General features: G+C 34.3%; 1 protein-coding gene across 1 annotated transcript; it reads left to right on the forward strand.

Moving 5' to 3' along the window:
• Positions 1-27,327, forward strand: LOC100378501 (serine/threonine-protein kinase 38-like). The gene is made up of 11 exons (XM_002730930.3): positions 1-92; positions 3,386-3,560; positions 15,327-15,372; positions 15,586-15,792; positions 16,218-16,341; positions 16,478-16,632; positions 23,762-23,864; positions 25,683-25,744; positions 26,100-26,341; positions 26,791-26,975; positions 27,158-27,327. The coding sequence occupies exons 2-11, from the start codon at positions 3,436-3,438 to the stop codon at positions 27,301-27,303; spliced, it is 1,395 nt and encodes a 464-aa protein (XP_002730976.1). The 5' UTR covers positions 1-92; positions 3,386-3,435; the 3' UTR covers positions 27,304-27,327.
• Positions 27,328-27,842: the final 515 nt, after the last annotated feature.

Consider the following 27,842-nt stretch of genomic DNA (forward strand, 5'->3'; position numbering starts at 1 on the left):
TAGCGTGACAGCTCTCGTGTTGACGTTTTGAGTGTTGACTGCAGAAAGTGTGTGTATGTCGTTTCGATATTGAAGTGATTTTGAAGGTTGGGGTGAGTATTTTGTATACACAGACTGGATTTCTATTTGTCTGGCTTGTATTTAAAACACCATGGTAAACGAGTGTGTTGGAGTGTGATATGTCTTATTGATGTGTCGTGCTACTCTAGAGACATGGCGATCTTGTTTATTATGTCATCCACGAAAGAAGAATTACCTTATAGATCTAACTTTAAATACTGCTGTATTATTTTTAATAATTACGCGGTCTACCTTGAATCATGCTTAATTAGACGTACATGGTAGTCAATCGACACAGTCACCGCCTCAGATTTGGAACATTTGTGATACACAAATAGATTATTTGAAACATGCACTGTAATAATTCATAACGCTCAAGTCAAACCTCTAGTTTTTCCGGTCAAACGCAAACGGCGTTAAATTGGTCGAACCATTTCCTGTCGACTATTAAATTACCGTTAATTGATGTGTGCGTTATGGTGAATATATATTCATTTTTATTAAAGACCATTTTGTGCACGTATTTCATTATACGCGTTTTCTCTTTGATTCTCCAATGCCATTCACCCCCCCCCCCCCCGGCACACGAATTGCTCTAAATGGTGTATTGTTGACAACCATTGATATGGTTATGAGGTCTGTCACACCACCTTGCTACCAGTTAGTAACTGCTAAGTATTGAACAATATAAGTTGTGTACATTCTTTCTTCATGCTGTGTTACATTGAGTCCATGTATGAAGATTATTATAGTGAAAAAACAATACAGTGGTATAATAATCCATTCTGTTTATGTTATGTATGTGAATACTGAATACAATATCTCTGTATATTTTCATCCAACAATAATCTAGCTCACATCTGTGGTAGCTGATTCTATTTAATTTGAACCCAGTACCATTTCTCACTCAGTGTCAGCATGTCCTCAATATAAGATAAAAGTATAAACTGATGGGAACCTTGGTCTTCAGCATGCTCACTTACTATTCATCAGTCTCGCATTTCTATTTAAATTGAAAAATAAAAAGTGAAAGACTATCATAGATTTGTTAAGGTGGCACGAGCTGCATTTTTGCCAATTTTTAAATTCATGTCATATATACTTTGTAAAAAATCACGCCATGACACATGGCAATGTTGTCTTATCAGATGGCTTATTTTTATGATAATAGTTCATGTGTATGTAAACAGTTGGAAATTTTGTTTAATCAGTATGAGCATGATATAATTTTACCCTACACTTTCTCCCTAGTAAAATATCAAATTAATTGACCAAAATGCTGCTCATGGGCCTTTAAAAGCCTGGCAGGTAGCATTAACTAATAAAATACAATATATATTAAAGTGCCTGTGCAATGCCCACCCACACGCTTCCCATTTTAGATCTGTGCCCCACTGAAGTGGGCAATTATTGATTTTTTGGCTGAAAATGATTACTCGTATCCAAGTGAATTTAAGATATTTCCCGTGCTGTAGCCACGCCCACCTATCCTGAAACGGTCGACTGTTTCCGGATTTCCGACTCTCGCCGAAAGTGCGCCACCAAATGCAAAAATATGAGAGGAAGCCATACCCCTGGGCTGTACTTTTATATCACTGTGTCATTCAACGTACAACTATACTTTTAAACGATATACATTTTTTAATCGACGTTTCTTTTGTCTATTTTATTTTACTTTTGAGAGAGCGAATTTTTAGAAGTTGTTTTCACAACAAACTTTTATGATGGTTAAACGTTGTGTTGTGGGCGGTTGCAGTAATGCGTATAGTCATAGTGTAAGTATTTCCACGTTTCCAATCGATCCGAAGGTGCGAAATCGGTGGACGAAAGCCGTGAAAATAACCAGAAAAGGTTGGGGTGGACTTCCTCGTAACAGCGTCATATGCAGTGTCCACTTCACCTCAGATTCTTTTTTTGTGTGTGGAAAACTGTCCTTGTCCATGACAAAACAAGTAGGTTTTAACGAGAAACGCCGACAATACAAAACGTTTTCGAAAAAATAGATTCCGGACCAGCCCATGATCACTGAGACGGATTTCAGAAGGAAGAGAGACGTCGAGTATGTGTTTCAAATGATTTGATTTTTTTGCGATCCTGATTATCGCTTTATAGAGACCACCCGTGTTATGTAAAAAGGTAGCAGTAATTTTGACAATGACACGAAAACAAAGCGTCAGACAAACAGGAAATTACGCAGCCCTCAGGCTGTTTTCATTTTCGCAGGCTAAAAGTGTCTGAATTGTTCGGTTATTGGTGTTGAATGTCGAATTCACGCCTTTGTTGCCTTTACTTGCAGCTTGATCGGCGTAATAATTTACGGAATAAGAATCCAGGCTTGAGCTGTCAATGTATTTTTTTAATATGATGTCATAATCATGAAAATCACGCCAAATCCACTCTGAATTTGTCTGTATGTGAGTCGCTCTCAATAATTTTTGTTATCCAATTAAACGCCGCCATTCATGCACTTGTCCCCCTTATGACTCGACGCGTTCACCCATTACAACGCGGCAGTCATTTATTCAGTAACTGTGTTTTGTTGTTTTTTTAAAATTATTTCTCTATTTTATAAATCAATAGTGTCTAGTAACCTGCTAAATAACAAGACGATTCAGCCGTCAAATTCGATTTTGTCCAATGCCGGAGTCCAGCGACAGTGTGCAAACGTGCTCCGGTGACGGTGACGACCACGGTGACTAGCGACACCAGAACGAACATATTTCGTATCTGTCTCAACCGCATGCAACAAAATTGATACTATGTGTTCATTATGGTCCATTCTTCCTCGACAAACAAGTACATAAGTGGCAATTTAGTCAAAGACGAGAAAACAGCACAAGAAATTTGCCTTATTTACACGTATCTGCAATGCAAGCTTCCCAGCGACTTCCCCTTCTGACGTCACAAGGGGAATTTCTGTATGCAAACGAGAATCTAATGAGGAGCCTCGTTTTAAAATACACAAAAATAAAGTTTCCGTAGACTGAGTTAAAAACACATTTTTTCACTTAAAAAAATTATTTATGCTTAGAAACATAAAAATTAATAATATTTATGTATCAATGGATAATTTTAGGCGTGAAAATAGCAGCCATTTCACAGGCACTTTAACTGTACTTATACTTGAAATTGATGTACTTGCCATGATATTTGACTCTTGGTACCTGTATTTATACATTTCTCTGCTTTAAAAACCATGATGTGTGTGGCTAAAGAGACCATATTGGCTAGTTGCCAATATCTTGAGCCATTGCTTTGGCCTTATGAACTCTGGCACAGGTAAGAGTTAGGTATTATTAACTTTGTTTTTTTTCTGTGTCCTTAGTTTATGCCTGAACAAGCCTAGTTGATGCAGCAGTACAGACATTTTCCACTATGTCTGTGCCGAGTACAGAATATAGAATAAGCCAACATACATCTGATAAAGTTACAAAGGCCAAAGTCACATTGGAAAATTTCTATTCTAATCTTATATTTCAAAATGAAGAGAGGCAGAACAGGTAAGTGTTGAGTTATTTTTATGTGGTGTCCTGTCTTTTTGTCTATCTTCAAATCCCAGTGATGGTATTAATGGTTAACTGTTTTGATGTTTATTAATTGTTCACATAAACCTGTCAAATGTTGTCCGGCACTCAAAATTAGCGACCGGCATATATGACTGCCGTCCGGCACTATTGTTTTTGTCCATGACGCAACGAACGCGCTGGAAGACAAAAGAATATTTAAGAGGATGGATAATCAAAGCTTGGGTTGTGTAACCAATTAAAAAAAACAATAGGGTGGGTGAAACCCTACTTAGCACGGCGGTAATGCATAGAAAAGAAGATTACCATACCCATATTTTTACTGCCAGGGTGACGTCAAATATATAAAATCGATATCTGTAAAACCATTCGTTAAAACATAAGGTCTATGGTTAAAACCAAGTTCACGCCATGACTTGTAGCGGCAACGTTGTCACCGCCGAGCGGAACAAAGGCACTTGCATGATCGGTAAACGCAGCTGACGTACCATCCTAGACAACATAGTTGATCACCAAAAAGTCCAGACGAATGCTTGATTATAGATGTAAATGTTTATATTTTGACTAATTTAAAGTTGAATTTTCTTCAAATCACGATTTAAAAACCCCGGTAAAACGGCCATGCTTTCAACTCGTGTCATAAGTGAAGGAAATAAATTTACTTGTGTTCTTATTGGATCAAATATTCTGATTGGTTGTTTTTTGCGTCAATGTGTGGCTTTGTCCAATCAAAAGCATTGTTACATAGTATCAGGGTACACGCAGTAAAATGAACTGTTTCCGGGTCATAGCTGTTTTCAACGAAGCAGACATCAACAAACTTTCGATTCGAATGAAAATTATTCTTTTAAGTATGTATTTTTTTTTTATACATAATGCTATTATTTTTGCTAGAAACTGTTAACTGCAGATCGAAAATCTTCTATTGAGTAGATTTTATTTCGTTTTATCATCTTGCATTTTGGCACCGATGACGCACATTCATGCAAGTTTTTAATGAACCAATACATTACGACAACTAAATTTTATATTGCCACGTCCAAATAAACAAAATATACAAACATTAAATTTCCAGTAGCTATTGATTTTTCTCAAAATAAAAATACAGAAAATAAGTTATAGTACTTTTTTGAAACATTATTTTATTTTGGCTGACTTCATAAAACATTAATTTTAAAAAACGATTTAAGTCTTCAAAGATGATTTGTTAGTGTATTATTTATCCTGTGTTGTGTTGTAATCTTCCATTCTGTATAATAAATATCATTACATATGACCTGTCTTCTGTCAAAGAAATACTCACTCCCTGTGGCCATTTTGAATATTAATTATTCATGCATATTAATGAGCTCATGAATATTCATACCGTCCAGAACTCTCAGCCTGCTGGGGAGAACCCTGGTTCATCCACCTACAGGTCTTCCACATTTGCTTTCAAAAATAGATATATTGCCAATCGTATTCAAACATGTTTTTGGATTATAAAGGGAGATGCGTACATAACTGCCCAAACATGTTACCTACCCTCAATTGAAATCACATCACATTTTGAATAGTATTGGTTATCGTACATCTAAAGTATTGTCGTTAAACGTGCATCTACGCAGTGGTAGTGTGACCTGTATACATTATTATAGATATTTTTATTCAAATTGTTATTATGTCATGCAAATGAGTATTGCACTATTTGTTCTTACAAGGATTTCTGGACATTTTAATCCCAGTTTGGATAAAATCTGAAAACCTAGACTTATTTCACTCTGTGTGTGCGTCCATCTGCACCTGTATCTTGGGTATCATAATCATGTTCAAACTTCACACATACATTATATATTTTGGGCTACATATGCACATATATTTGTTTCAAGATACTGGTGATTTTAGTGCCAAAAATTTATCAAAACCAAGCATTTGGACAATTCCTGAACCTGAATTCAGTCAGGAATAAAGAAATTTTTCTAAAACTTGCATTTATATACACTCAATAAATTAAAATACCCAGAATTTATTCCTTTTGCAATAAACTGTACTCCAACGCAATATAAGAATATTGACTTAAAAAAATGTTGGGGGTCACCAGCCTTATTTCTAGAAATTGAAGGTTGTATTTTACTGGAAAGTCGCCATTTTGAAACTATTATAATGCTTTTACCATAGGTTCCTATGGCAGAGATATTATGCAATATCTCAAAATCTAGCCTGGTGACATAGGCTGAAAAAATCATATATTGATATATTGTTAATGATGGAGTACTTTTTGTTGTTCTGAATTATTTAAAAAATCTGGGTTTTAAAAAGTGTCAAAAAATGCAATTTTTCTTTAACATTGTGTTCTATGGAATTGTTTCTCAAAAAACTTAACTGTAACACACAAAATAATGTTATTTTATTGCACCATAGGACATGATTGTACATAATAAACTAATAAACATTGTCATGCCATTTATGACCAATTTTGTCAAAAATTGTGAGTAGGCTTCTACCTTAACATAATGGTACTTTTTTTTGGTGTTCTTTTGTTGACTCCCATGTGCGAAGCACAAAATGGGAGTCTTTGCAGTTAGTGTGTCTGTATGTGTGTGTGTATGTGTGTATGTGTGTGTGTGTGTGTGTGTATGTGTGTCCGACTGTTCCACTGCTATCTCAAGAACCATACATCGGTTTTTGATGAAACTTGGTGCATAGATGCTCTGGGCCAATGCGCAGATTTGATTAGGTTTTGGTAAAAATCCGTGCATATTAATTACCTAATTTGCATGATAATTAGCTATTTTTTAGTGGTTCCATGACTGTTCCACTGATATCTAAACAACCACTCATTGGATTTTGATGAAACTTGGTACATAGATGCTCTGAACTAATGCTAGGTTTTGATTAGTTTTTGGTAATAATCCGTGGATACTAATTACCTAATTTGCATAATGATTAGTCAATTTTCGGTTTTTCCACTGATATCTCAAGTACTAATCATCACATTTCAATGAAACTTGGTACATAGATGTCATACGACACTGCACAGACCTGATAGTTTTTATGGTAATATCAGTACATATTAATTACCTAATTTGCATAATTAATTAATTTTCAGCATTTGATATAAGTAGTTAGCATTACATTTCAATGAAACTTGGTACTTACATACTCAAGGACTATGCAGAGATTGATTGTTTTCGATAAATATTTGTGCATATTAATCACCTAATTTGCATAATTAGTTAATTTTCAGCTTTTCCACGGGTATCAAGTGCTAATCATCGCATTTCAATGAAACTTGGTACGTAGATCTTTTAGGACTATGCAGAGACCTGATTAGTTTTAGGGTAAATAATTGTGCATATTAATTACCTAATTTGCATAATTAATTTTCAGCTTTTCTACTGATATCTAAAGTACTAATCATCACATTTCAATGAATCTAGAATTATGCAGACCCAATTAGTTTCCGGTAAATATTTGTGCATATTAATCACCTAATTTGCATAATTAACCAACTTTCACACTGATATCTCAGGTACTATACATCACATATCAATGAATGTACATGGATGCTGTAGGACAATAGACAGACCTGAATAATTGTGGGTTAAAATCTGTACATATTAATTACCTAATTTGCATAATTAACCAATTTTAAGCTTTCACACTGATATCTAAAGTACCGTAAAAACTCCAAAATTTCGACCGGTTTTAAATAATTGGTGTTAGAAATGTGACGTGTTTTTAGAGTCAAAATTAAGGTGCATTTTCGGACGGTCGAATTTTTCAGAATAGAAATCAGCAAAAAAAAATGGGGATGATAGACAGTGTGCTTCATTAGTTTTTAAAAAATGCAATGTCCGTCAATTGACGTAAACTTCCTCATGTTTTACGGTAAAAGCAAAGGTCGTGGCCGAGTTGTAACTCAAAATCTAAACAAAGTCAGCAATCAGTGAGTATTATGACAAGCAAAACAAAACATCAAGACGCGGAGAAGAGGTCAGCACAAAACTAATAGGTCAAAAGACAAAGCTGTCTCGCACTACCTAGGAAAACTTGCGAATGTTCGAAGTACAGGTACCCATTGGACAAAAGATACATGGAAGTTTAGCAAACGATCTCCCCGACCCAGTGCAATGTATCCGGTTAGAATCAAAGCTCACGTGTCCCTTATTTGAGGGACCAAATTCTGCCGTAAATTCGCCCTTGGATTAAAAAATAAAATGGGATTTAAGAAAATAAAATGGGACTTTTAAGGTGTATTTTGGCGTCATTTTTCGGACATTTCAATCAATCCTGCCGGCTAAAATAGAGTAAGTTTTACCATAGTCATTGACGTCTGTCTATTCAAGAGTACACGTGTATGATTTTTATCATGACTAGCGTGAGCGGGTAAGCTTCCTTTCGAGAATGAGCTGTTATCACTGTGAACAATGTTAAATTATTCTTCAGATGACCAGTTTATTTTTTAAAAACAACTAATTTTTTTATTTAAAAAAAATCATGCCGTTTTCGCATCAAAATCCAAGCCAAAATATCGTACTACAACATCAATCTCTTCCGCATTGCGTTCAATAACATTAACATATTTAAATAAGCTATGGTAATTTGAACACGTTGGCATCATCCAGCTTTTTGATTGGTTAATTAGCGATTTGACCTATTTGACCTAAGAGAACATGGCGGATATCCTACAGCATCAAACGTTTATACGAGACCGGAATCATTCGCTTACGATGAAACTAAGTTGACTTTTATTTGTATTTCATAACCATTCAACAAATTTATTTTGTGTACATTATTATAATCACTACTGAGTACAGTAATAATCAACAATTCAGAAATGCAGCATGCCGAGGTTTTTGTGTTCGTTTTTATTTGAAACTTCGTTTACTTAGAATATATTTTTGTTACCAATAAAATAAAAATCTCTCAGTCAATCAGAAACCCGGATTCATGCCTTTGAGGAAGGTCCCGTTTGAACGCTCACATCGTTTTTTTTTTCGTTTGGGGGAAAACTAAAACTGGTCGCAATTTTCGAATAAGAATGAGTCGGCAATTTTTAGTGGAGTCGAAAATTTGGAGGTAAATAAAACACCGAAACCCGGCAAATAAACAGGCGGTCGAATTTTTAGAGGGGTCGAAATTTTGGAATTTTCACGGTACTAATTATTCCATTTCAATGAAACTTAGTACAAAGATGCTCTAGGACAATGTACAAACCTAATTAGTTTGGGGTAAAAATCTGTTCATATTAATTCCCTAATAAGCATAATAATTTCATAATTTTTTGGTTCTAATCACATTTCAATTAAACTTGGAGACATAGATTTTCTGTTACATTGCGCAGACCTCATTAGTTTTACACTCAAATCTGGTCATATTAATTTTCTGATTTGCATAATTACTTTTCAGCTAAGTAATTTCGAATTATATTTAATGTGTCTCCAATACTCTCAGCACATGGGAGTTCTTTCTAAGCTTTCTTTGATTTTTTATTTCAGCTGGTGGCCCATTTGTTTTAACAAATGCATCAAAATTGACAATTTTTGTCACTCCTAAACCAGATCTTGGTCTTGTACACAAATGTATGGATGGATTTCACTCAGACTTAGTACATACATTTGTTTTTATGGGACCTTGTTTTTGTGGATCAGCTTCAAATTGTGGTTTATCCATACTGTAGATGTCAGAGAGTAGGTATTTTTGTGTCAAACAACATATCTACAAAAAAAAGCATGATTTTCTCCTCATAGGCTGGTGGTAGTTTCTGTCTGATCGATGTTCTTTGTCAAGTTGATAGCGCATGACGGCAGTTGAAACAATGTAATCTTCCATCCAAGGCTTTAAACAACTTTAAATTTAAAATTTGCCCTGGGAATTTGATTTAGTTTCATCAATATTTGTTTTTTCACAATTTACAAAAAATTTTGACAGTAACACCTGACTATTTTGAGGCATAGTAATACTTTATTTAAATCTTTCCCTAAAAATCAATCAATCATAGTGAAAGCCATTTTTCGCTCAAGGCACTATGGTGAACGCAAACAGTTATTATGCATTGATGACCTGTATGAACTTCTGAGAGATCCTGGTAACTGTCACGACAAATTTGTTGAACTGCAATTGTAACACAATCTTATAAAAAGAAAGTTGGTAGACTGAAACAAGATGGTGCCAATCTGCCTAGCGATGCAACGTTTGGTTTTTAGTCAGCGAAAGTTATTAAGTTTTTTATCCGACATCGATCTTTTGATGTCGTCCCTAATCAGGCGCTTGATTAACAGTGCTGGACGTGATTATTCAACTTGTATGAGTAGAAACCAAACAAACCTTTTCAGGGCCACCCACATCTTTCTTATACCGTATACCATTCTGTGTTTCATTTGATTTATTATGTTTTTTTAGCTCCGATGTCGACTTTGTCGAGCAGAGCTTATCCTATGAGTGATTGTCTGTCTCGTCCTTGTCAACTTGTTACTTTTCGACTTCTTCTTGAAAACTACTAGCCTGAATGCTTTGATACTTGGTGTATATGTACCTTGGGTAGACCTCTCTTAGGTTTGTTCATTTCATGTTGATATCTTCAATTCTCTAATTTTGGTGAATATTTTTGTCATTTTTGGTAAAAAGTGATATTTTCAACTTCTTGTTAAAAACTGCTAGTCCAATTTTTTTGATATTATATATTTAGGTACTACATGTGGACCTTTCTCAGATTTGTTCATTTTGTAATGATATCTTTAATTCTCTAATTTTGGTGAATTTTTTTGTCATTTTTGGTAAAAATTGATATTTTCAACTTCTTGTTAAAAACCGCAAGTCTGATTGCTTTGATATTACATATATAGATACATGTGGACCTCTCTCCGATTTGTTCATTTCATGATGATATCTTCAATTATCTAATTTTAATGAATTCATTTTGTAATTTTTGGTGAAAAGTGATATTTGTGAATTCTTGTCAAAAACAGCAAGTCTGATTGCTTTGATACTATAAATATTGTTCATTTTCTAATGATATCTTCAGTTCTTTAATTGAAATGTGCATTGCTAACAGCAAAGCTATCTCAGCCGACAGGCTGCTTGTTTACCATCATCACAGCTATTGCATTTCTGTCATGAAAAATATTCTTCAGTCGTTTGAGAAATGAAAATTCTTCCTATTTCAAGCACACCGCGATATCCATATAGTGAGACATTCCAACCGCTGGAATTTGCTGAATGATAACTTTGACCATGATTGATGAGCGTCTAGTCTGATAAGAAAGCAATGTTGACTTGACCTCTATGATGAAACTCTAGTAGTGATGTCATTTTTAGCCAATCAGTAAAGCAGATGCTTAAAGGTCAACGATGATTGACAAACTGTAAACAAAAGCATCATGTGCCATTGCAGAGTCGTTTGCCGCAACCCTATTTTTTTGTCTCTTTATTATGATTAGACATTAATTAAAAGTACCAAGCTGACAGACAGCGAAATCCATGGATTAAAAGTGCCAAGTCCAAATTGTGTGCGACGACATCAACGAACTTCAGGACAAAGCTGAAGCGATTTTGTTCTAAGGCGAAAGTGACGCCGACTTGGACGTTTGAGGGTTTTTGAAGTTTTTTCAAACAACTATGAACTTTCATAATTTTTACTATTTATGTAAATTATCTTGTATGACTGTTGATCTGGTATTTGTCAAAACCGGAAATAATTTTACGTACATGTAGTTTAACCACTGACATTATAGTTCATACGTATTGGTCTGTTTGTCGGTGGGAAATCCTAATTCAAATGATTCCTCACTGTTGATTTTTATTATTTCTGGTTTATAAAAAGTAAAACATTTTTGTTATAAATATTCTAATGTTGCATATTGTTCATTTATTTCCGTTGCATGTTTTCATTTGCTATTCTATTCCCTGTCGCAGTTTGATCTGCGTGTTGTCAATTTTCGCTTTTTTGCAGGGAATGTCCGGGCATAAGCCCACCCCTATTTTTTGTCATTTTTCCATGTTCAGGGCCCTGGGCGCTTACCCGGATAAATGCAGTATATTAAAGAAGTATAATTATAGTTGGAAATGTTGTTTTTAAAACTACTTTTCCTTTTTGTATTTAACCAGATTCAAACCAGTTAGTTATCAGACCATGCATAACCCTGTGAGTAGGAACTATTCATAGTTTGTTGTCATGTTGGGTGGAGTCCTGTTCTCTATTCATTACAGTAGGTCATCATTTATATATAGGGCATCTCAACCGATGATATCAATGTAGTAATGGTCAATGTATACAATGTGTGTTGAATTGTTGTTATCATTTATATATAGGGCATCTCAACCGATGATATCAATGTAGCAAAGGTCAATGTATATGTTGAATTGTTGTCATCATTTTCAGCATGCAAATAATCATTTGTGTGCGTAACTTTCTAGCTCCCTTGCTTCTGTTTTCACACCTTTCTTAGCAGCTGCATTCATTGTATTCGAATAATACTGTATCCTGTGTTTTACATGCATCTGAAGCAGAATGTTGTCATGGGAGGCTTTGTCAATATCCAGGCTTTGTAAACAGGCAAAATTGTTTCACAACCAGGATGTTGTGCTTAATGTCATTGACCGTTGTCTTGGTTATTTATGTGCCATTGATGTTTATGACTTCATAAAGTTTGTCCCGTCACTTTAAAAGTCCATGGTTGGAAAACATGTTTAAAAAGTTATTGTAGAATTTTATTACAGCTGTCAGTGGCATTTGATGTTACTATTGTATATGTAGTATATTTGAATTATTGTATTGACACTGTAGATTTGGAAATTGCATTTATTGTATGTATCGGTAGTATCCCTGAATGATGGCCTTGTTTAGCCATACATGTACATACACACACCTCAGTTACATGTACCGGGGGGGTTAACACCTCAAATTTACAACCAAGTTATTGACCAAGAGAATGATAAAATTATCAAGGTGATCATTCATCATGATATCTCGGTAGTGTTGCTTATATTAGTTGTATGTATTGAATTAAATTCAACACAGTACGTAATATTGTTTTATTTTGCCTAGAGTTTTTCACATTCACATGGTGGTTAACATTTCCAACCGTACATTGTACATTGTTTTGTTGTAACAGATGGATATTGATGGTCACACTGTGGATTCCTGTCTCTAATTCTAAATTTGTCTTACACATGTATTTGTCACAAGGAACCCATATCAAACATATGTATTGTCATGACATGTCATCAGTGGCAACGTTTCTGGGAAAATTAACATGCTAAATAAAAAAAATTGTCTATCTGTTGAAATTATGCTATTTCTTTGAAATCAGTAGCTCCATTCTGGTTATCACAGATTATCAGCCAATGGTAGCTGTATCTGGTTATCACAGATTAGTAGTCAATGGTAGCTGTATCTAGTCATCACAGATTATTAGTTAATGGTAGATGTATCTGGTTATCACAGATTATTAGTTAATGGTAGCTGTATCTGGTTATCACAGATTATTAGTTAATGGTAGCTGTATCTGGTTATCACAGATCATTAGTCAATGGTAGCTGTATCTGGTTATCACAGATTAGTAGTCAATGGTAGCTGTATCTGGTTATCACAGATTAGTAGTCAACGATAGCTCCATTCTGGTTATCACAGGTTATTATTTAACAGTTTTAGAGTTTTCCATACAACAGAGTAGAGGCTATATATTTTTGTATGGTGACGTGTGATTAGCAGTCATGTGGACTTTATGCTGATTTTTTTACAACCACAAAAAGGGCCACACATGTTTCCTATTGAAGAGGACCAGCTGTGGGAATACGTGTTTTTGAGGTGCACAGTTAGCAATGACAGTATTATAAAATGAAATGTTTGATGGAAATCACTAAAGCTTGCAGTGCATTATGAGTAATCTGCAATTGTCTACTCTGACACATTACTATTGATGTTTGTTAGTAGTTTTCCAAAATTATTTGTTATTAGTTTTTTTCAAATTTTAGCAAAAATTAATATTTTTATTGTGCTACATGTAGGCTAAATACTGTAAATTTAAAAAAAAAGTCATCATTGGAAAAATGAATATTAAACAAACATCATAAGTTTAAATTTGCTATGACTACATGTTTCTCACAAATACAGGTAATTTGAGAAAAACACAGTTACTGAATAGCCATGAAATATTGTTCTGAGCCGTGGTGTGCTTAGTCAATATTTTATGATCCGTCTTAGTACATCATTGTGGGATTTGAGTAGTAGTGTCATTTTTGGTTGATAAATATTTTGTGATATACATATTTTTTAATTTATTTTGTCTTTATATACATTGTGGAATATTAAGAGTTGAGCACTGTGTGGCTATGTTCTTGTCAAACAGCGATAACAAAATAATTTAGGGCCGGCCCTAAATTTACTCAGTTCTTTGAAGTTTTCAAAATGTCATTGCTATTCTGTGCACACATAAAATAAATCAAAGTAGGGCCACTCACTGTTATGAAAGTGTGATAAATCTGCACTGACAGACATAAAAACGATTTTGGAACATTGGAAATTAGTATTAGTTTCATAAAAAGTGACGCATTTGCTGATCAATCAGCTCATAAATAATTAATACTTGCGTCATACACCATGTCAAAGGTCATCTTTGTTGTCATTCACAGTACTAAGATCATGCAAAATCTAGTGATGACAAATAGAAATCTCTTTAGGCCAGCCAAAATAATAATATTTTGACTGTAAAAGCAAACTAAAATTTAATCTCGCTTATTCAACAAAACACAGAAGGCTAGTATGCAGCATTTAGTTTGTTTCACTGGATTACCTTCATTTGATCTTTAAAATCACACCTGAAGCTTGTACAAGGTTTCAAGATAAAATCTTTTGTGCACCAGTTACTTAGTGTTTTCTGGGCTTGGTTTCCAAAACTACAGATGTATTTTACTGGTACAGTGTACAACATCAGATCAGTGTTATTCAGGCCAATTCTAGATGGGTGGCCCTATTTTATGCATACTCAACATAACATTTTTTTGTTTGCGTAACAAAAGAAACCATCGAAACGTACATTTAATGATAGTGTTCACGTTACAGATCTCTACATATGCCGAGACTCCAAAGTGACACATGCCGAAAAATGTATTATGTGAACGATCAGGGTCGAGTCTGCATGTGCCAAAAAAAAATTGATTTTTGTCCCGATAGATGCTCGGGACAGAAACTCCACGCATGCCGAGATTTGCTGCCTGAACACTCGGCACAAGCCGAAATCACACCCTTGGTGGTGAATTTAAGGAAACATAATACTGATTCATACTACTATGACATGACGATGGAAAGAAGAGACACATATTTATGTGCCGCTGCAATGCTACATAAATGTGAACAAATAATTGTTTTTTTTTAATCTTCTTTGCCGTTCATGTGTATGTGACTCGTAATAAATACCATCACAGCAAATGGATATAATTTTAATATACAATGTAGCAATTTTTATATATAACAATATGTTTGGGTCAAATAATAGATCGATGAATGAGGGCGTGATTTCGGCATGAGCCGAGTTGGTCCCAAGTCGGTCCTGACTAACGTGAACGCAACTGCTGTAATCCCTCTGCAAACACAAAGGATTACAAATTTCAGCACGTCTCTTAACGTCAACTTAGCAATTGTGTAACTGACCCGATTCCCTGTCAAGAACTCTGAAGACAATGGAGGATCATAAAATTAGCATGTTAAATTGTACACATAATCTCTAACATTGTAATTCTTTGTATTATTTCTTGACCCAGGCACAAGAAATTAGAAGAAACTATATCAGAGCTTACTGATGAAGAGGTAAATTTGATAATATCAATAATAACGTGGCAACCTTATTCAATTAATACCTTTATAATACTGCGCAATCAACCAAGGAGGGCTAATGACTTATAAGTAAATGATGTACTATAGTTTCAATTAAATGAAAAAAAATCACTTTAATTTTGTGCATCTTTTAATTTTTTGTAATTTTGAGGTAAATTTAAAAAATATTATTTTCTTGTTTTCTAGAAAGCAGAAAGAAGAAGTCAACATGCACTAAAAGAGACTGAATTTCTTCGGCTCAAAAGATCACGCCTTGGCGTTGATGACTTTGAGTCTTTGAAGGTAATTGGTCGAGGTGCATTTGGTGAAGTGCGACTAGTACAGAAGAAAGATACAGGCCATATATATGCCATGAAAATACTCAGGAAAGCGGATATGCACGAAAGAGAGCAGGTATGAGAGACTAGCACGAAATTCAATTTGTTTCCTTCATTATTGTCAGAATACCAGAATATTTAAAACAAAACCAGAAAACACTATCAGTTTGGTGATTGTTACTGTAAAAACACATTACATAATTTGCCTCATACATTTGGCATAATTAAACCCATGTTTCTGTATTTTTAAAAATACCTCGACTTGGTAGTTTTATATTTTGACTCGCTTGTCTCTAAGTGGAAATATTTTAGCTCAGAAGGGTGACACACATGTAACAATTGAATAGTTATTTCTTGTTATCAAATTGAAATAAAAATCACTATTTTATGGTATCATTGTATTATTGTGTCTTGATTATTCATGTTAATAAACTTGTGCTAGTTATAACTTATTTTTGTGAATAATTGTTTTATAGTGTATGTATATTTGCTTTGTTGTAGGTTGCACATGTACGAGCTGAAAGGGACATATTGGTAGAAGCTGATAACCCATGGGTTGTTAAAATGTACTATTCATTTCAAGATCCACAAAACCTTTATCTTATCATGGAATTCCTGCCAGGTGGTAAGAATTAACAAACTATCGTTTTGACACATTGGATGTCATTGAATATCAACAATTGTCTTTAATATTTACAATCAAATTATTTAGTATTCAAAAGTAATTTCTTCCTAATTTGTACTTTGAATCTCTAATGTAGGAGATATGATGACGCTTCTAATGAAGAAAGATACATTGTCTGAAGAAGCCACTCAATTTTATATCGCAGAAACAGTACTAGCAATACATTCAATACATAAACTTGGATTTATACATCGCGATATTAAACCAGATAATCTACTTCTTGACAGTAGGGTAAGTTTATTGAAAATGTACAATGATCTTGTCTTTCTGCTCATGTTGCATAAATGTGATATGGAATGGGGGATATGAAGAACACCAGCAGGATCGATACCATTGCTGTTTCAATTTATGCCACAACAAACAGCTATTACTATCATGTTTGTGTATGGTGACTCACATGGTACAAAGTCTGTATCAGCAGCAGACTCATTTTTATATTTGTAAAATGGAAATTTTATGAATATGTACCATACTTTGTGCGACTTAGTGCCCATGGCACTCCAAAAATCATGTTTTTACCTTGCCCGTACCATCAAAGATGGAAGGAAAAGGTACAAAAATGTATATTAAGGGACAAATTTTGTCCAGTGTTGTCGTTGTTGTTGTTGTCGTCGTTAATAATTGTTATTGTGTGCATAATAACTTTACTAATTCTATTCCAAACTTCATCAAACTTGGTCACCTTGTTCATCAGTATAAAGTCTTCCCTGAGTTTGAACAACAGATGTCCTGTATGAAAATATCATGCAAAAATTGAGAAAAACTGATAAAATATTTCGACTGTTTCTACTTGACTGATCACTGGTGATACACATCAAAGGTCACTGATCTCAGTGGAAATATGCATTGTTGTATGTGTTCAATGAAGCAAATGATTTATCTTGTAATAATATCCTTGGTAATGTATCTCAGAATCCCTTACTGGGTTTCAAAACCAACTCATGGAGAGATTGCACAGTCTGATACACATTTGCAAACCTACCAATAAATCTTTACAGAAAACAAGATGTCAGAAAATCAATATAAGCACTCCTATGAACTGGGTGCCAAACTTTGATCAAGATCTGAAGCTAATAGAAAATCTGTTTAGTTCAAAGTTATCAAAACAAAAACAATACATAAAAAATACATAAAAAGCAAAACATTTCATCCACATTTTAAAAAGAAAATTGTTCTAAAATATATGTATTCTGTATTTGACAAACAGTTCATTCGACAAATGAAAACTCACAGGAATATGTTTCAGCTATTAGAACAGAATGATAGAGTTTTTATAATACTAGTTTAAAAACTCACTTCAAACAAAGATTGCAGTGTTTGAAGATGTAGGTTCTCAGGAGGCAACAGTACTGTTGACTTCTCCCTCCACTGGACACCAACTAACTATTTAAAGCAGAGCTTGCAACATGATAGCTATTCATAAAGGGTGTTTTTTTTTTTTACTTTTCATATAATACAGTAGTCACACAATGAGGCAGTTCATATTTGTCTCAGTGAATCATTAATTTTTGACAGACACCTGTACAAAATACTTGGACAAAAGCCAGCTAAGATTTTCTGTTATCTTGCATGTTTTATGAATCTATTCACGTCTAAATGCAGCACTTTTTTTTGCAATGAGGCATTTGTTTTTATACTAAAATATCTGAATTACTTTGAATAAAGCTGGAAATTATGTCCCTTAAAATAATTAAACAAATAAGGCACCAATGTTTTTGTAAGATATTTACATCTTTAAAGGACATTCGGTAGACTGATTCCCCACTGTTAGTTCAACCCCAAAACTTTTTTGTATTCAAAATTAATTATGACAATGTATATTTATATTGAAACAAACTATGTTAAAGGGAATTATATTATATAACAAAGGGCAAGGTCACCAGAGTTCAACTATGTTTATATTTGTAAAATGGAAATTTTATGAATATGTACCATACTTTGTGCGACTTAGTGCCCATGGCACTCCAAAAATCATGTTTTTACTTTGCCCGTACCATCAAAGATGGAAGGAAAAGGTACAAAAATGTATATTAAGGGACAAATTTTGTCCGGCGTTGTTGTTGTTGTCGTCGTCGTTAATAATTGTTATTGTGTGCATAATAACTTTACTAATTCTATTCCAAACTTCATCAAACTTGGTCACCTTATTCATCAGTATAAAGTCTTCCCTGAGTTTGAACAACAGATGTCCTGTATGAAAATATCATGCAAAAATTGAGAAAATCTGATAAAATATTTTGACTGTTTCTACTTGACTGATCACTGGTGATACACATCAAAGGTCACTGATCTCAGTGGAAATATGCATTGTTGTATGTGTTCAATGAAGCAAATGATTTATCTTGTAATAATATCCTTGGTACAGGGTTCTCCCCAGAAAAAATGCATAGCGCTGGGGCTAATTTGCATAAAAATTTGCATATCATTTACATATCTTTCCTTCATTGATTAACAGAACTTATTTACAATTATGAATATTAGTGAGCTCAGTCACAGGGCAAATATTTTTTTTAATGGAATCAACACATTATGTTTCACAATTTAGAAGAGTTTGAAACATTCTCAAAATACAAATGCTGCAGACTAAAAACAAACACAAATACATTATTGTTGCAATTTAATTGTTTTGTAAAACGTTGAAGAAAACTCATTCAAAACGTTAAGCCAGATTTATGTTCACGAATCTCATAATTTTATTCACTCCAAAAACATTCTCCTTCAAAGAATCGATCACATAATTAATTGACATATTGTTGTAATTTATTATTCGTACCATCAACTTCTAAAACGTTTACAATTACAGTAATGAGCGAACAAATAAAGCTTCAAAACGATCATCAAAGTTACGACGTGACATAACTTACTTGGCCATGTTATACACCAGTTATAGCAATAATTCCTCAACAAATTTTACTTCTTTTTTTTTTTTTGATATGAAATGTAAGTAAAATCAGACTTATTTTTATCGAGAGCGATTATTTTTGATCACTTGATCGCTTCGGTAAAAAAAAACAGACCCGCCATGATGTTTGTGAAACATTAGCATGTGTCCTTTGACCCGATGGGTCAAGAATTCCATTAACCAATCAAAATGTCGCATGGTAATGCCGGTAGAACCCGAAGTTTTCCGAATGGCACTATCATAAAAATTACATTGCGGAAGTAAAGCGATGTCGTAGCACGAAGTGTTGGCATCGATTTCAATTGAAAACTGCATGACAGCTTTCGAAAGAGGTGATTTGCAATTTTTAAAAGGTAAATTAGGTCTTGAAAGAAGAGTTTTTACATGATTCACAATGATAACAGTTCAAATGTATTTTACCAAATCACGCAATAAACACGTTGTTTTTTTCTTGAGTAGCGTGAACTGATCGTGAACTCCGATTTGACCATGTTATATCGAGGTGGAATTGATTTTGAAATAATTTTAGCTTTCAATCTAAAGACTGTGTCTATCGCAGAAAGTATTTACTTACAAACAAAGAGGTGCTAATTCCACAAATTTGACTAGCCGCTACGTATCGTGCGACTAGGTCTATTGTTTATAAATTGTAATCCACGACTGGCAGGATGCGTGTCGGTCGGTACGTAATTATACCAACAATCAGACAATAGTCCTCGTCGGAAGCATTTCCGTGGTGGTCACTAATTTAGAGTGACGGTCGGGGCCGACCGGCGTGGCGAACAAAGCTTTTTCACATCTGATATTGGCATGTCAAATATGAAATCAAGCGCCGATGTGGGAACACATAGCGCCGAGGTCCCAAGTGAAGCGCCGAGATTCACAGGTATAGCGCCGCGGACCTCTGCGCTAAAAAGCCCTGGGGAGAACCCTGTGGTAATGTATCTCAGAATCCCATACTGGGTTTCAAAACCAACTCATGGAGAGATTGCACAGTCTGATACACATTTGCAAACCTACCAAAAAATTTTTTACAGAAAACAAGATGTCAGAAAATCAATATAAGCACTCCTATGAACTGGGTGCCAAACTTTGATCAAGATCTGAAGCTAATAGAAAATCTGTTTAGTTCAAAGTTATCAAATCAAAAACAATACATAAAAAATACATAAAAAGCAAAACATTTCATCCACATTTTAAAAAGAAAATTGTTCTAAAATATATGTATTCTGTATTTGACAAACAGTTCAATCGACAAATGAAAACTCACAGGAATATGTTTTAGCTATTAGAACAGAATGATAGAGTTTAATACTGGTTTAAAAACGCACTTCAAAGATTGCAGTGTTTGAAGATGTAGATTTTCAGGAGGCAACAGTACTGTTGACTTCTCCATCCACTGGACACCAACTAACTACAGTCAAACCTGTCTATAAAGGACAGTCAGTGAACTGAGCCAAACTGTCCTTTATAGACAGGTGGTCTTTATATGGAGGTGGCCTAATTTATTCATTCAATCATGAATATTAATTATGGCGGGAATTGTAAGGGAGATCATAAGCAAAACATAAAAACAAACCTACACATTCTACAATGAATAGGTCTTTTTTAATAAAAGTCACTCATTTTCATCTGGATAATTACACACCTTTACTTTTTTACTACAAATTATATCATGTAAATTCACTGAAACCAAGTGATTCTGCCCATGGATTCATTGGTGTATTTAATGCATAAGAACGATTGTCAACGATCGGCCGCATTGGCGTTTCAGCTCAGTCTTTCACACTCTCGCCATGCAGTCTTATTCTCCAGTCTCTTACACATATTCCATCACAGGCGGCAATCAGTCCCATCGTTAGTATTGTCGAATGTACACTGTGACAAAATGCACAGGCAAAGTTGCCGTGTTTGAAAAAACAAACAAACAAGCATTAAAAATGAAGAAGCATTGGTAATAAACAAAATTTACCAAACTCATAACGATTGCTCCAACTCTCGGTGTTGAATCAGAAAGTCAAACGAACCGGAAATGAAACACGATGATCGTACACGCAATTCTACAGTTATTTGTGGCAAGCGTCGACGTGTCAAAACTGCCCAAACGAAACGAATTTTCTCGATTGCGAATTATTGATATTACCTTTTATAAAAAAAAAAAGAGGATCAAAATAGAAAACATCTTTCGTTGAGAATAACCCTGAGATGACCCCTCAGTAACAATACGTTTTGCCCATGCGCTTGCTTCATTAGCATAATTTATAACGATCAACAACAAACAACATGGCGGCCAAAATAGGTCGGATTTTGCAATCCCGCGAGGAAAACGAAATAAACAAATGTTTTATTATTTTGTTTGGATATTTCATGTCGACAAGGTAAATAAAACATCTCTCATTTAATAAAACTGGTTCATTTTTCTTTGTTTTCGAGACGGGAGGAATTTGCTCTTCATGTGCGAGACAGTCCACAGAAGTGCTGTTGGCCGGCTGGAAATCGATAGTATAGTGCTGATCGGAAACAAGCTAGTTTTTCATTTCAAACTTTGAATGAAACTGTTTTAATTTGTTGTTAAAATCTTTCCAGTCTCCAGACGTTACATTCAGATGATATTCAACTTTTTTTTTTTACTTTTTCGCAACTTCACAAACCAAGTTGCGATGGTCACCCCTGTCTATTAGCCCTAAAGATTGCGTACTCGGTAATCTGAACGTAACATATGGCCACTTTCCTGTTAGCGATTCGCAAGTAGCTATTGTCTTTTTGCCGAGACTGTCTGATGGAAATGTTGGTGGTCGTTATACAAAGGTTAAAGTGTGAATAGGTCTACAATAGAGTGGTCGCTGGTCGCGTTGGACAGGTGGTTGCTATATCCAGTGTCTTTAACGTGTAAACTGCGAAGGGACTGTACTAAGGTGGTCGCTATGAGCAGGTGGCCGCTCTGCTAAGGTGGTCGTTAACACAGGTTTGACTGTATTTAAGTTGATTTGCATACAAAGCAGAGCTTGCAACATGATAGCTATTCATAAAGGGTGTTTTTTTTTTTTACTTTTCATATAATACAGTAGTCACACATTGAGGCAGTTCATATTTGTCTCAGTGAATCATAAATTTTTTACAGACACCTGTACAAAATACTTGGATAAAAGCCAGCTAAGATTTTCTGTTATCTTGCATGTTTTATGAATCTATTCACGTCTAAATGCAGCACTTTTTTTTGCGATGAGGCATTTGTTTTTATACTAAAATATCTGAATTACTTTGAATAAAGCTGGAAATTATGTCTCTTAAAATAATTAAACAAATAAGGCTCCAATGTTTTTGTAAGATATTTACATCTTTAAAGGACATTCGGTAGACTGATTCCCCACTGTTGGTTCAATCCCAAAACTTGTTTGTATTCAAAATTAATTATGACAATGCATATTTATATTGAAACAAACTATGATAAAGGGAATTATATTATATAACAACGGGCAAGGTCACCAGAGTTCAACTATGTTTTTTAGGTGTGGGTGCTTAGTTACCCCCCCCCCCTAAAAAACTATGCAAATGACAATTTTAGTTCATCATGTTCAACTCATTCATCGTGACTTGACTTGACTTGCAACAGTCCTTTGACCTCAAGTCAAGTCTGTTAATATCCAATCAGAATGCTGTACTGATGCAAATCTCTAGGTATTGCCGAAGGCACTTTAGTAATGTGGAAGTGTATTATCGATGTCAAAATACAATCTGTTCAAATAAATTTTGTCTTGTTTCATTTAATCAAAATATTTTGTGAGCTACAAACTAAAACACACTACATGTACCATAGAAAAACCCACAGAAAGTTGGTATAAATGGCCGAAATTATAAACCTCACAAAACATGTAAAGGTGAATGCAAAACTTGTTTTTTTTTAGCTCCGCTGTTGACTTTGTCGAGCGGAGCTTATCATATGAGTGATTGTTCGAGTCAACTTATTCGACTTCTTCTTGAAAACTACAATTCTTATTGCTTTGATACTGTGATGATAACTTTAATTCTCTAATTTTGATGAATTTTATTGTTGTTATTGGTAAAAAGTGATATTTTGGAAGTCTGATTGCTTTGATGTTATACATGTAGATAGACCTCTCTCAGATTTGTTCATTTCATGATGATATCTTCAAATCTCAAATTTTTATAAATATTTTTGGTAAAAAGTGATATTTTCGACTTCTTGTTGAAAACGATTGCTTTGATACTATACATATAGGTACAATATACCTCAGGTTGACCTCTCTCGTTTTCTAATAATATCTTTAGTTCTTTAATTGAAATGTGCATTGCTAACAGCAGAGCTTTCTCAGCCAAGAGGCTGCTTGTTTTTAAATCACAACACAACTGTATAATTATGTTTTTGAATGCAGTTTGCTGTTGAGTTTGAATCCATAACCGTAATAATATGTTGTCACTACACTTATTTTTTCACAGGGTCATATCAAACTATCTGATTTTGGATTATGTACCGGTTTAAAGAAAGCACACAGAACTGAATTTTACAGAGATCTTTCTCAAGCACATGCAAGTGATTTCGGTATGTTTATTAATGTGGCAAATTTTAAATAGTTATTAGTTTTACCCACCTTCACACTTCTAGGTGTCATCAAGTTTGTTTGTTTTTTCTGTTCTCTTAAAAGATCTTGAAATTTATGCAGGCTGTTGAATCAATTACATGTACCGTTAAAGTCCTATTATAAACCGCGGTTTATATTACAATGTTTCAATTTAAAAATTGGGATCAAAAGGTCAAGTTCGGGGTGCGGTTTCTATTACGTACATATTGCAATCACTAAATGGGCGTGGTCATTTTTTGTCCACAACACATGCACAAAACAAACAATACACCGTACAATCTCTTGAATAGGCGTCGGAGAAGAGTGAAAGGCCTTATTTTGGTTCTAAAATAGGCGTTACGAAATGTTGAAAAATTACAGTCAATCAAAAAAAAATTCCACATGATACAAAAAATACTCAGTATTTTTAATGTAATATGCATTTATTTTTTTAATTTTCTTGGTAACGAAAAGTATATTCTAACAGAAGTTTCAAATAAAAACACGAATGCACTGCTTAGTAGCAAATGATCACATAACGGTAGCTCGATCCGGCCATGCTGCTGGTCACAAGTGAATAACTTACTTGTTTTCGAAGTGTTGATATTGGTGATTATTATTTAGTAGTGATTACAATAACGCACAAAAAATAAATTCGTTGAATTGTTATAAAATGCAAGTAAAATTCAACTTAGTTTCCCCGTAAGCAAATGATTTCAGTCACATGTAAACAGCCGATACGATATCCGCCATGCTTTTGAATGCTCACGTGACGTATTATTGACCGGATAGGTCAAGTCGCTAATTAACCAATCAAAATGCTGGATGGTGCCCACGTGTCTAAATTACATAGCTCATTTAAATATGTTAATAACAGTTCAGCGACCTCATGGTGAACGCAACACGGAAGAGATTTACCGATAATGTAGTGCGATCTTTTGCCTTTGATTTCCATGGGAAAACGGCATGATTTTTTTTTTAAATCAAGAAATTATTTGTTTTCGATAGATAAATTATTCTTCAATGCTCAGTTTAACACTTTTACGGTGATAAAAGGTCATTGTCTAAAACTTACGAAACACAGACGTATTCAGAAAGAGTATTGACAGAGGTCGCCGCCAGAACAAAAGCAGTTTCATTGCCTGTCTGACATCTTATCACCGCTGAACAATAAATAGGTGTGAATATTTTTAGGCATGTTGTCGAAACAAATGAATAGGATTAGGAACAATGCCGTTTTGGAACAGCTGGTTGAAACAATGAAGTCAGTCACGGTCTTGTTGAATTGGGGGTGCGGTTAGTAATAGGTACTTTTCAAGTTTTCAATTTATGTTATGAACTCTTTAACCCCGTATGCGGTTTATATTAGGACTTTAACGGTACCTTGATGCTCCACCAGAATTCCTTGATTCTCTTCATAATTAAATTTTGGCTTTGAAATGATATCCCATACTAAATGTACACTTAGACATAGAATATTGCTTATGAAATCTTATTTATATATTTGAAGGTTGGGTCAGAATAACTACCGGTACATGTAAAGATGTTAAATATCTTTTTTTCTCTGCCCACTCCTGAGAAGCAAGCCCACAATGAAAATGTTTGCATAGATACTATTTTTATAAGCAGTTTGCATTAAAAGTCTGTAAACACAGATGAACATTTAGGACACCATTTGATCAGTTATTTGAAAATAAAAAATGTGAACCTCTGTCCAGGATCTCTACTTTTCACAAAATGTGAGTTCACTGTTCGCTGATCAAAGACATGTGACATGACCCAATTCTGTTTGATTTCAGCAAATAAACCTATGGATTCAAAGAGACTAGCGGAAAGTTGGAAAAAGAACAGAAGGGCACTGGTAAGATTAATACATCTTCAACTATAGATACAAGATATTTTGTTCTATTGTAATAGTCATTATAATGCTTACAATATTAATAGCTGTTACATGTAATACCAAAATGATGGATGGAAACATTCATAATGGACTTTCAAAGATCAAATTAAAAGGAGCTATAAGCATAACATGCATGTTCTTTAGTTTTTCACATCAGGTAAAAATAACCAACGTGTGGCCATTTTGTTTTAATGATTGCTGTTTCAGAGCCTGGCATGCCCTTACTGTTCAAGTTCAAACATGATATCTTTCCTAAACTTGATAACTCACAGTGAATATGTAATGCAATAACTTGTTTGTTTATTTGTTTTTCAAGGCTTATTCAACTGTAGGCACCCCAGATTACATTGCACCGGAGGTATTTTTACAGACAGGTTACACAACCACTTGTGATTGGTGGTCACTAGGTGTTATCATGTATGAAATGTTAATTGGTTATCCACCATTTTGTTCAGAAAGTCCACAAGAAACTTACAGAAAAGTAATGAATTGGCGTGAGACCTTAGTGTTTCCACCAGAAGTTCCCATTTCCACTCGTGCAAGAGATCTAACTAAAAGGTGAGATACTTTATTTATAATGTATTTTGCTTAACATATAATGAAAAAAATTGTTTCCGAACCAGCATATTTGATAATTGAAGATTAGACTGTAGAGGGCGCTGTTAGTATTGAATGCTAGTGACTTGGTTCTTATTTGATTTCACTGAAGGCTATCTTTAAAAAAAGTCAGTTGTTATAGCAGGATTTATTGATGTGAAGTAGTTAGTATTCACATCATTGTTGATTGGCCACCAAACACTAAGCTTACCCTGGGTAAGATGGGTAACATGTTTGATGTTCAAAGTAGGGCATGCATGGTGCTTGCACTAGTGAAAATACATAAATACAAGACATGAGTTCAGTGATTTATCATCAACCTTGAATCTTAGACTAAAAATTCTCTATTAGTATTCTTCTTTCAATTATATTGTATATTTCTTTATAAGTGTTTGTCTTTTTCTTTTCAGATATTGTTGTGATTCTGAACATCGTATTGGTGCTAACGGGGTGGAAGAAATCAAATCACATCAGTTCTTTGAAGGCATAGACTGGGAACATATCCGAGAACGCCCAGCAGCCATACATATCGATGTCAAAAGTTTTGATGACACTTCAAACTTTGATGAGTTCCCCGATGTTGAACTCAAACCATGTATGTTGTCAGTCTTGTTATTGTTGAATTTCTATAATTGTTATACTGTTTAAGGAACAAGTGTGATTTGCTATGTTTTATTTCATGTTAATATGATGTATATATAAATTTCATATTTGTGAAACTATAAAATTGCATAAGATGATAATTAAATCTGATTTTATTTATATTTATTCCACCAGTGGCTCCTGCACCCAAAGAAGGAGAGGAACACAAGTACAAGGACTGGGTTTTCATAAACTATACATACAAGCGTTTTGAAGGCCTTACCCAACGAGGAGTATCTTCTAGACATCCCCTAGCCCAGTCAGCTATGAAAAGAAGCTGACTTTTCTTAGGAAGAAAAAAGAAATCGATCTGAGAGAACAGCAGATCTGATCAATATTATTTTCAGTGCTTATTGTTTCCAATTATACCTTGGTCTCATGGAACCATGAAGTCTGCATTTGAGTGACTATTGTTACCAAAATAATTTTTAAGTTGACAAAATCATGTTATCTCAAAGTGTGCTAACAAAAACTACCAGCTGACTTGATTTTATATTCCATTGTTTGAAATATTATTATTTTTGACTTTTTCTCTATCCCATAGGATTTTTTTAAGTGAACGGTCTTCCACTTGAATTCGTCTTCTAGTTTTAAATGGCTGAACAGAACTGTCAGTGTTAAAGGCATGTATCTCCTAGGTGAAGTATGACTGCTGCCATGACAACACAGTTGTTGGATCAGTCTATTCTATTTTCTGCCAGGATTTCTGGCAGTTTATGCTTAGTGAGAATATATGTTTATGTGATGAACATGACACACATAAAAAAAGTTTTTGAAAATTCACTAATGTGAACAATTTATTTTGGGTTTATAGCTGTGG

This window comes from Saccoglossus kowalevskii, chromosome 1, assembly GCF_978046115.1.
Source record: "Saccoglossus kowalevskii chromosome 1, keSacKowa6.1, whole genome shotgun sequence".
NCBI classification, from domain to species: domain Eukaryota; kingdom Metazoa; phylum Hemichordata; class Enteropneusta; family Harrimaniidae; genus Saccoglossus; species Saccoglossus kowalevskii.

Bases quoted from the DNA above. Each gene is read 5' to 3' on its own strand.
- LOC100378501 (XM_002730930.3), top strand. From the start codon at position 3,436: ATGTCTGTGCCGAGTACAGAATATAGAATAAGCCAACATACATCTGAT. The intron at 3,561-15,326 runs GTAAGTGTTGAG...TTCTTGACCCAG, and splicing joins AATGAAGAGAGGCAGAACAG to GCACAAGAAATTAGAAGAAA. The intron at 15,373-15,585 runs GTAAATTTGATA...CTTGTTTTCTAG, and splicing joins CAGAGCTTACTGATGAAGAG to AAAGCAGAAAGAAGAAGTCA.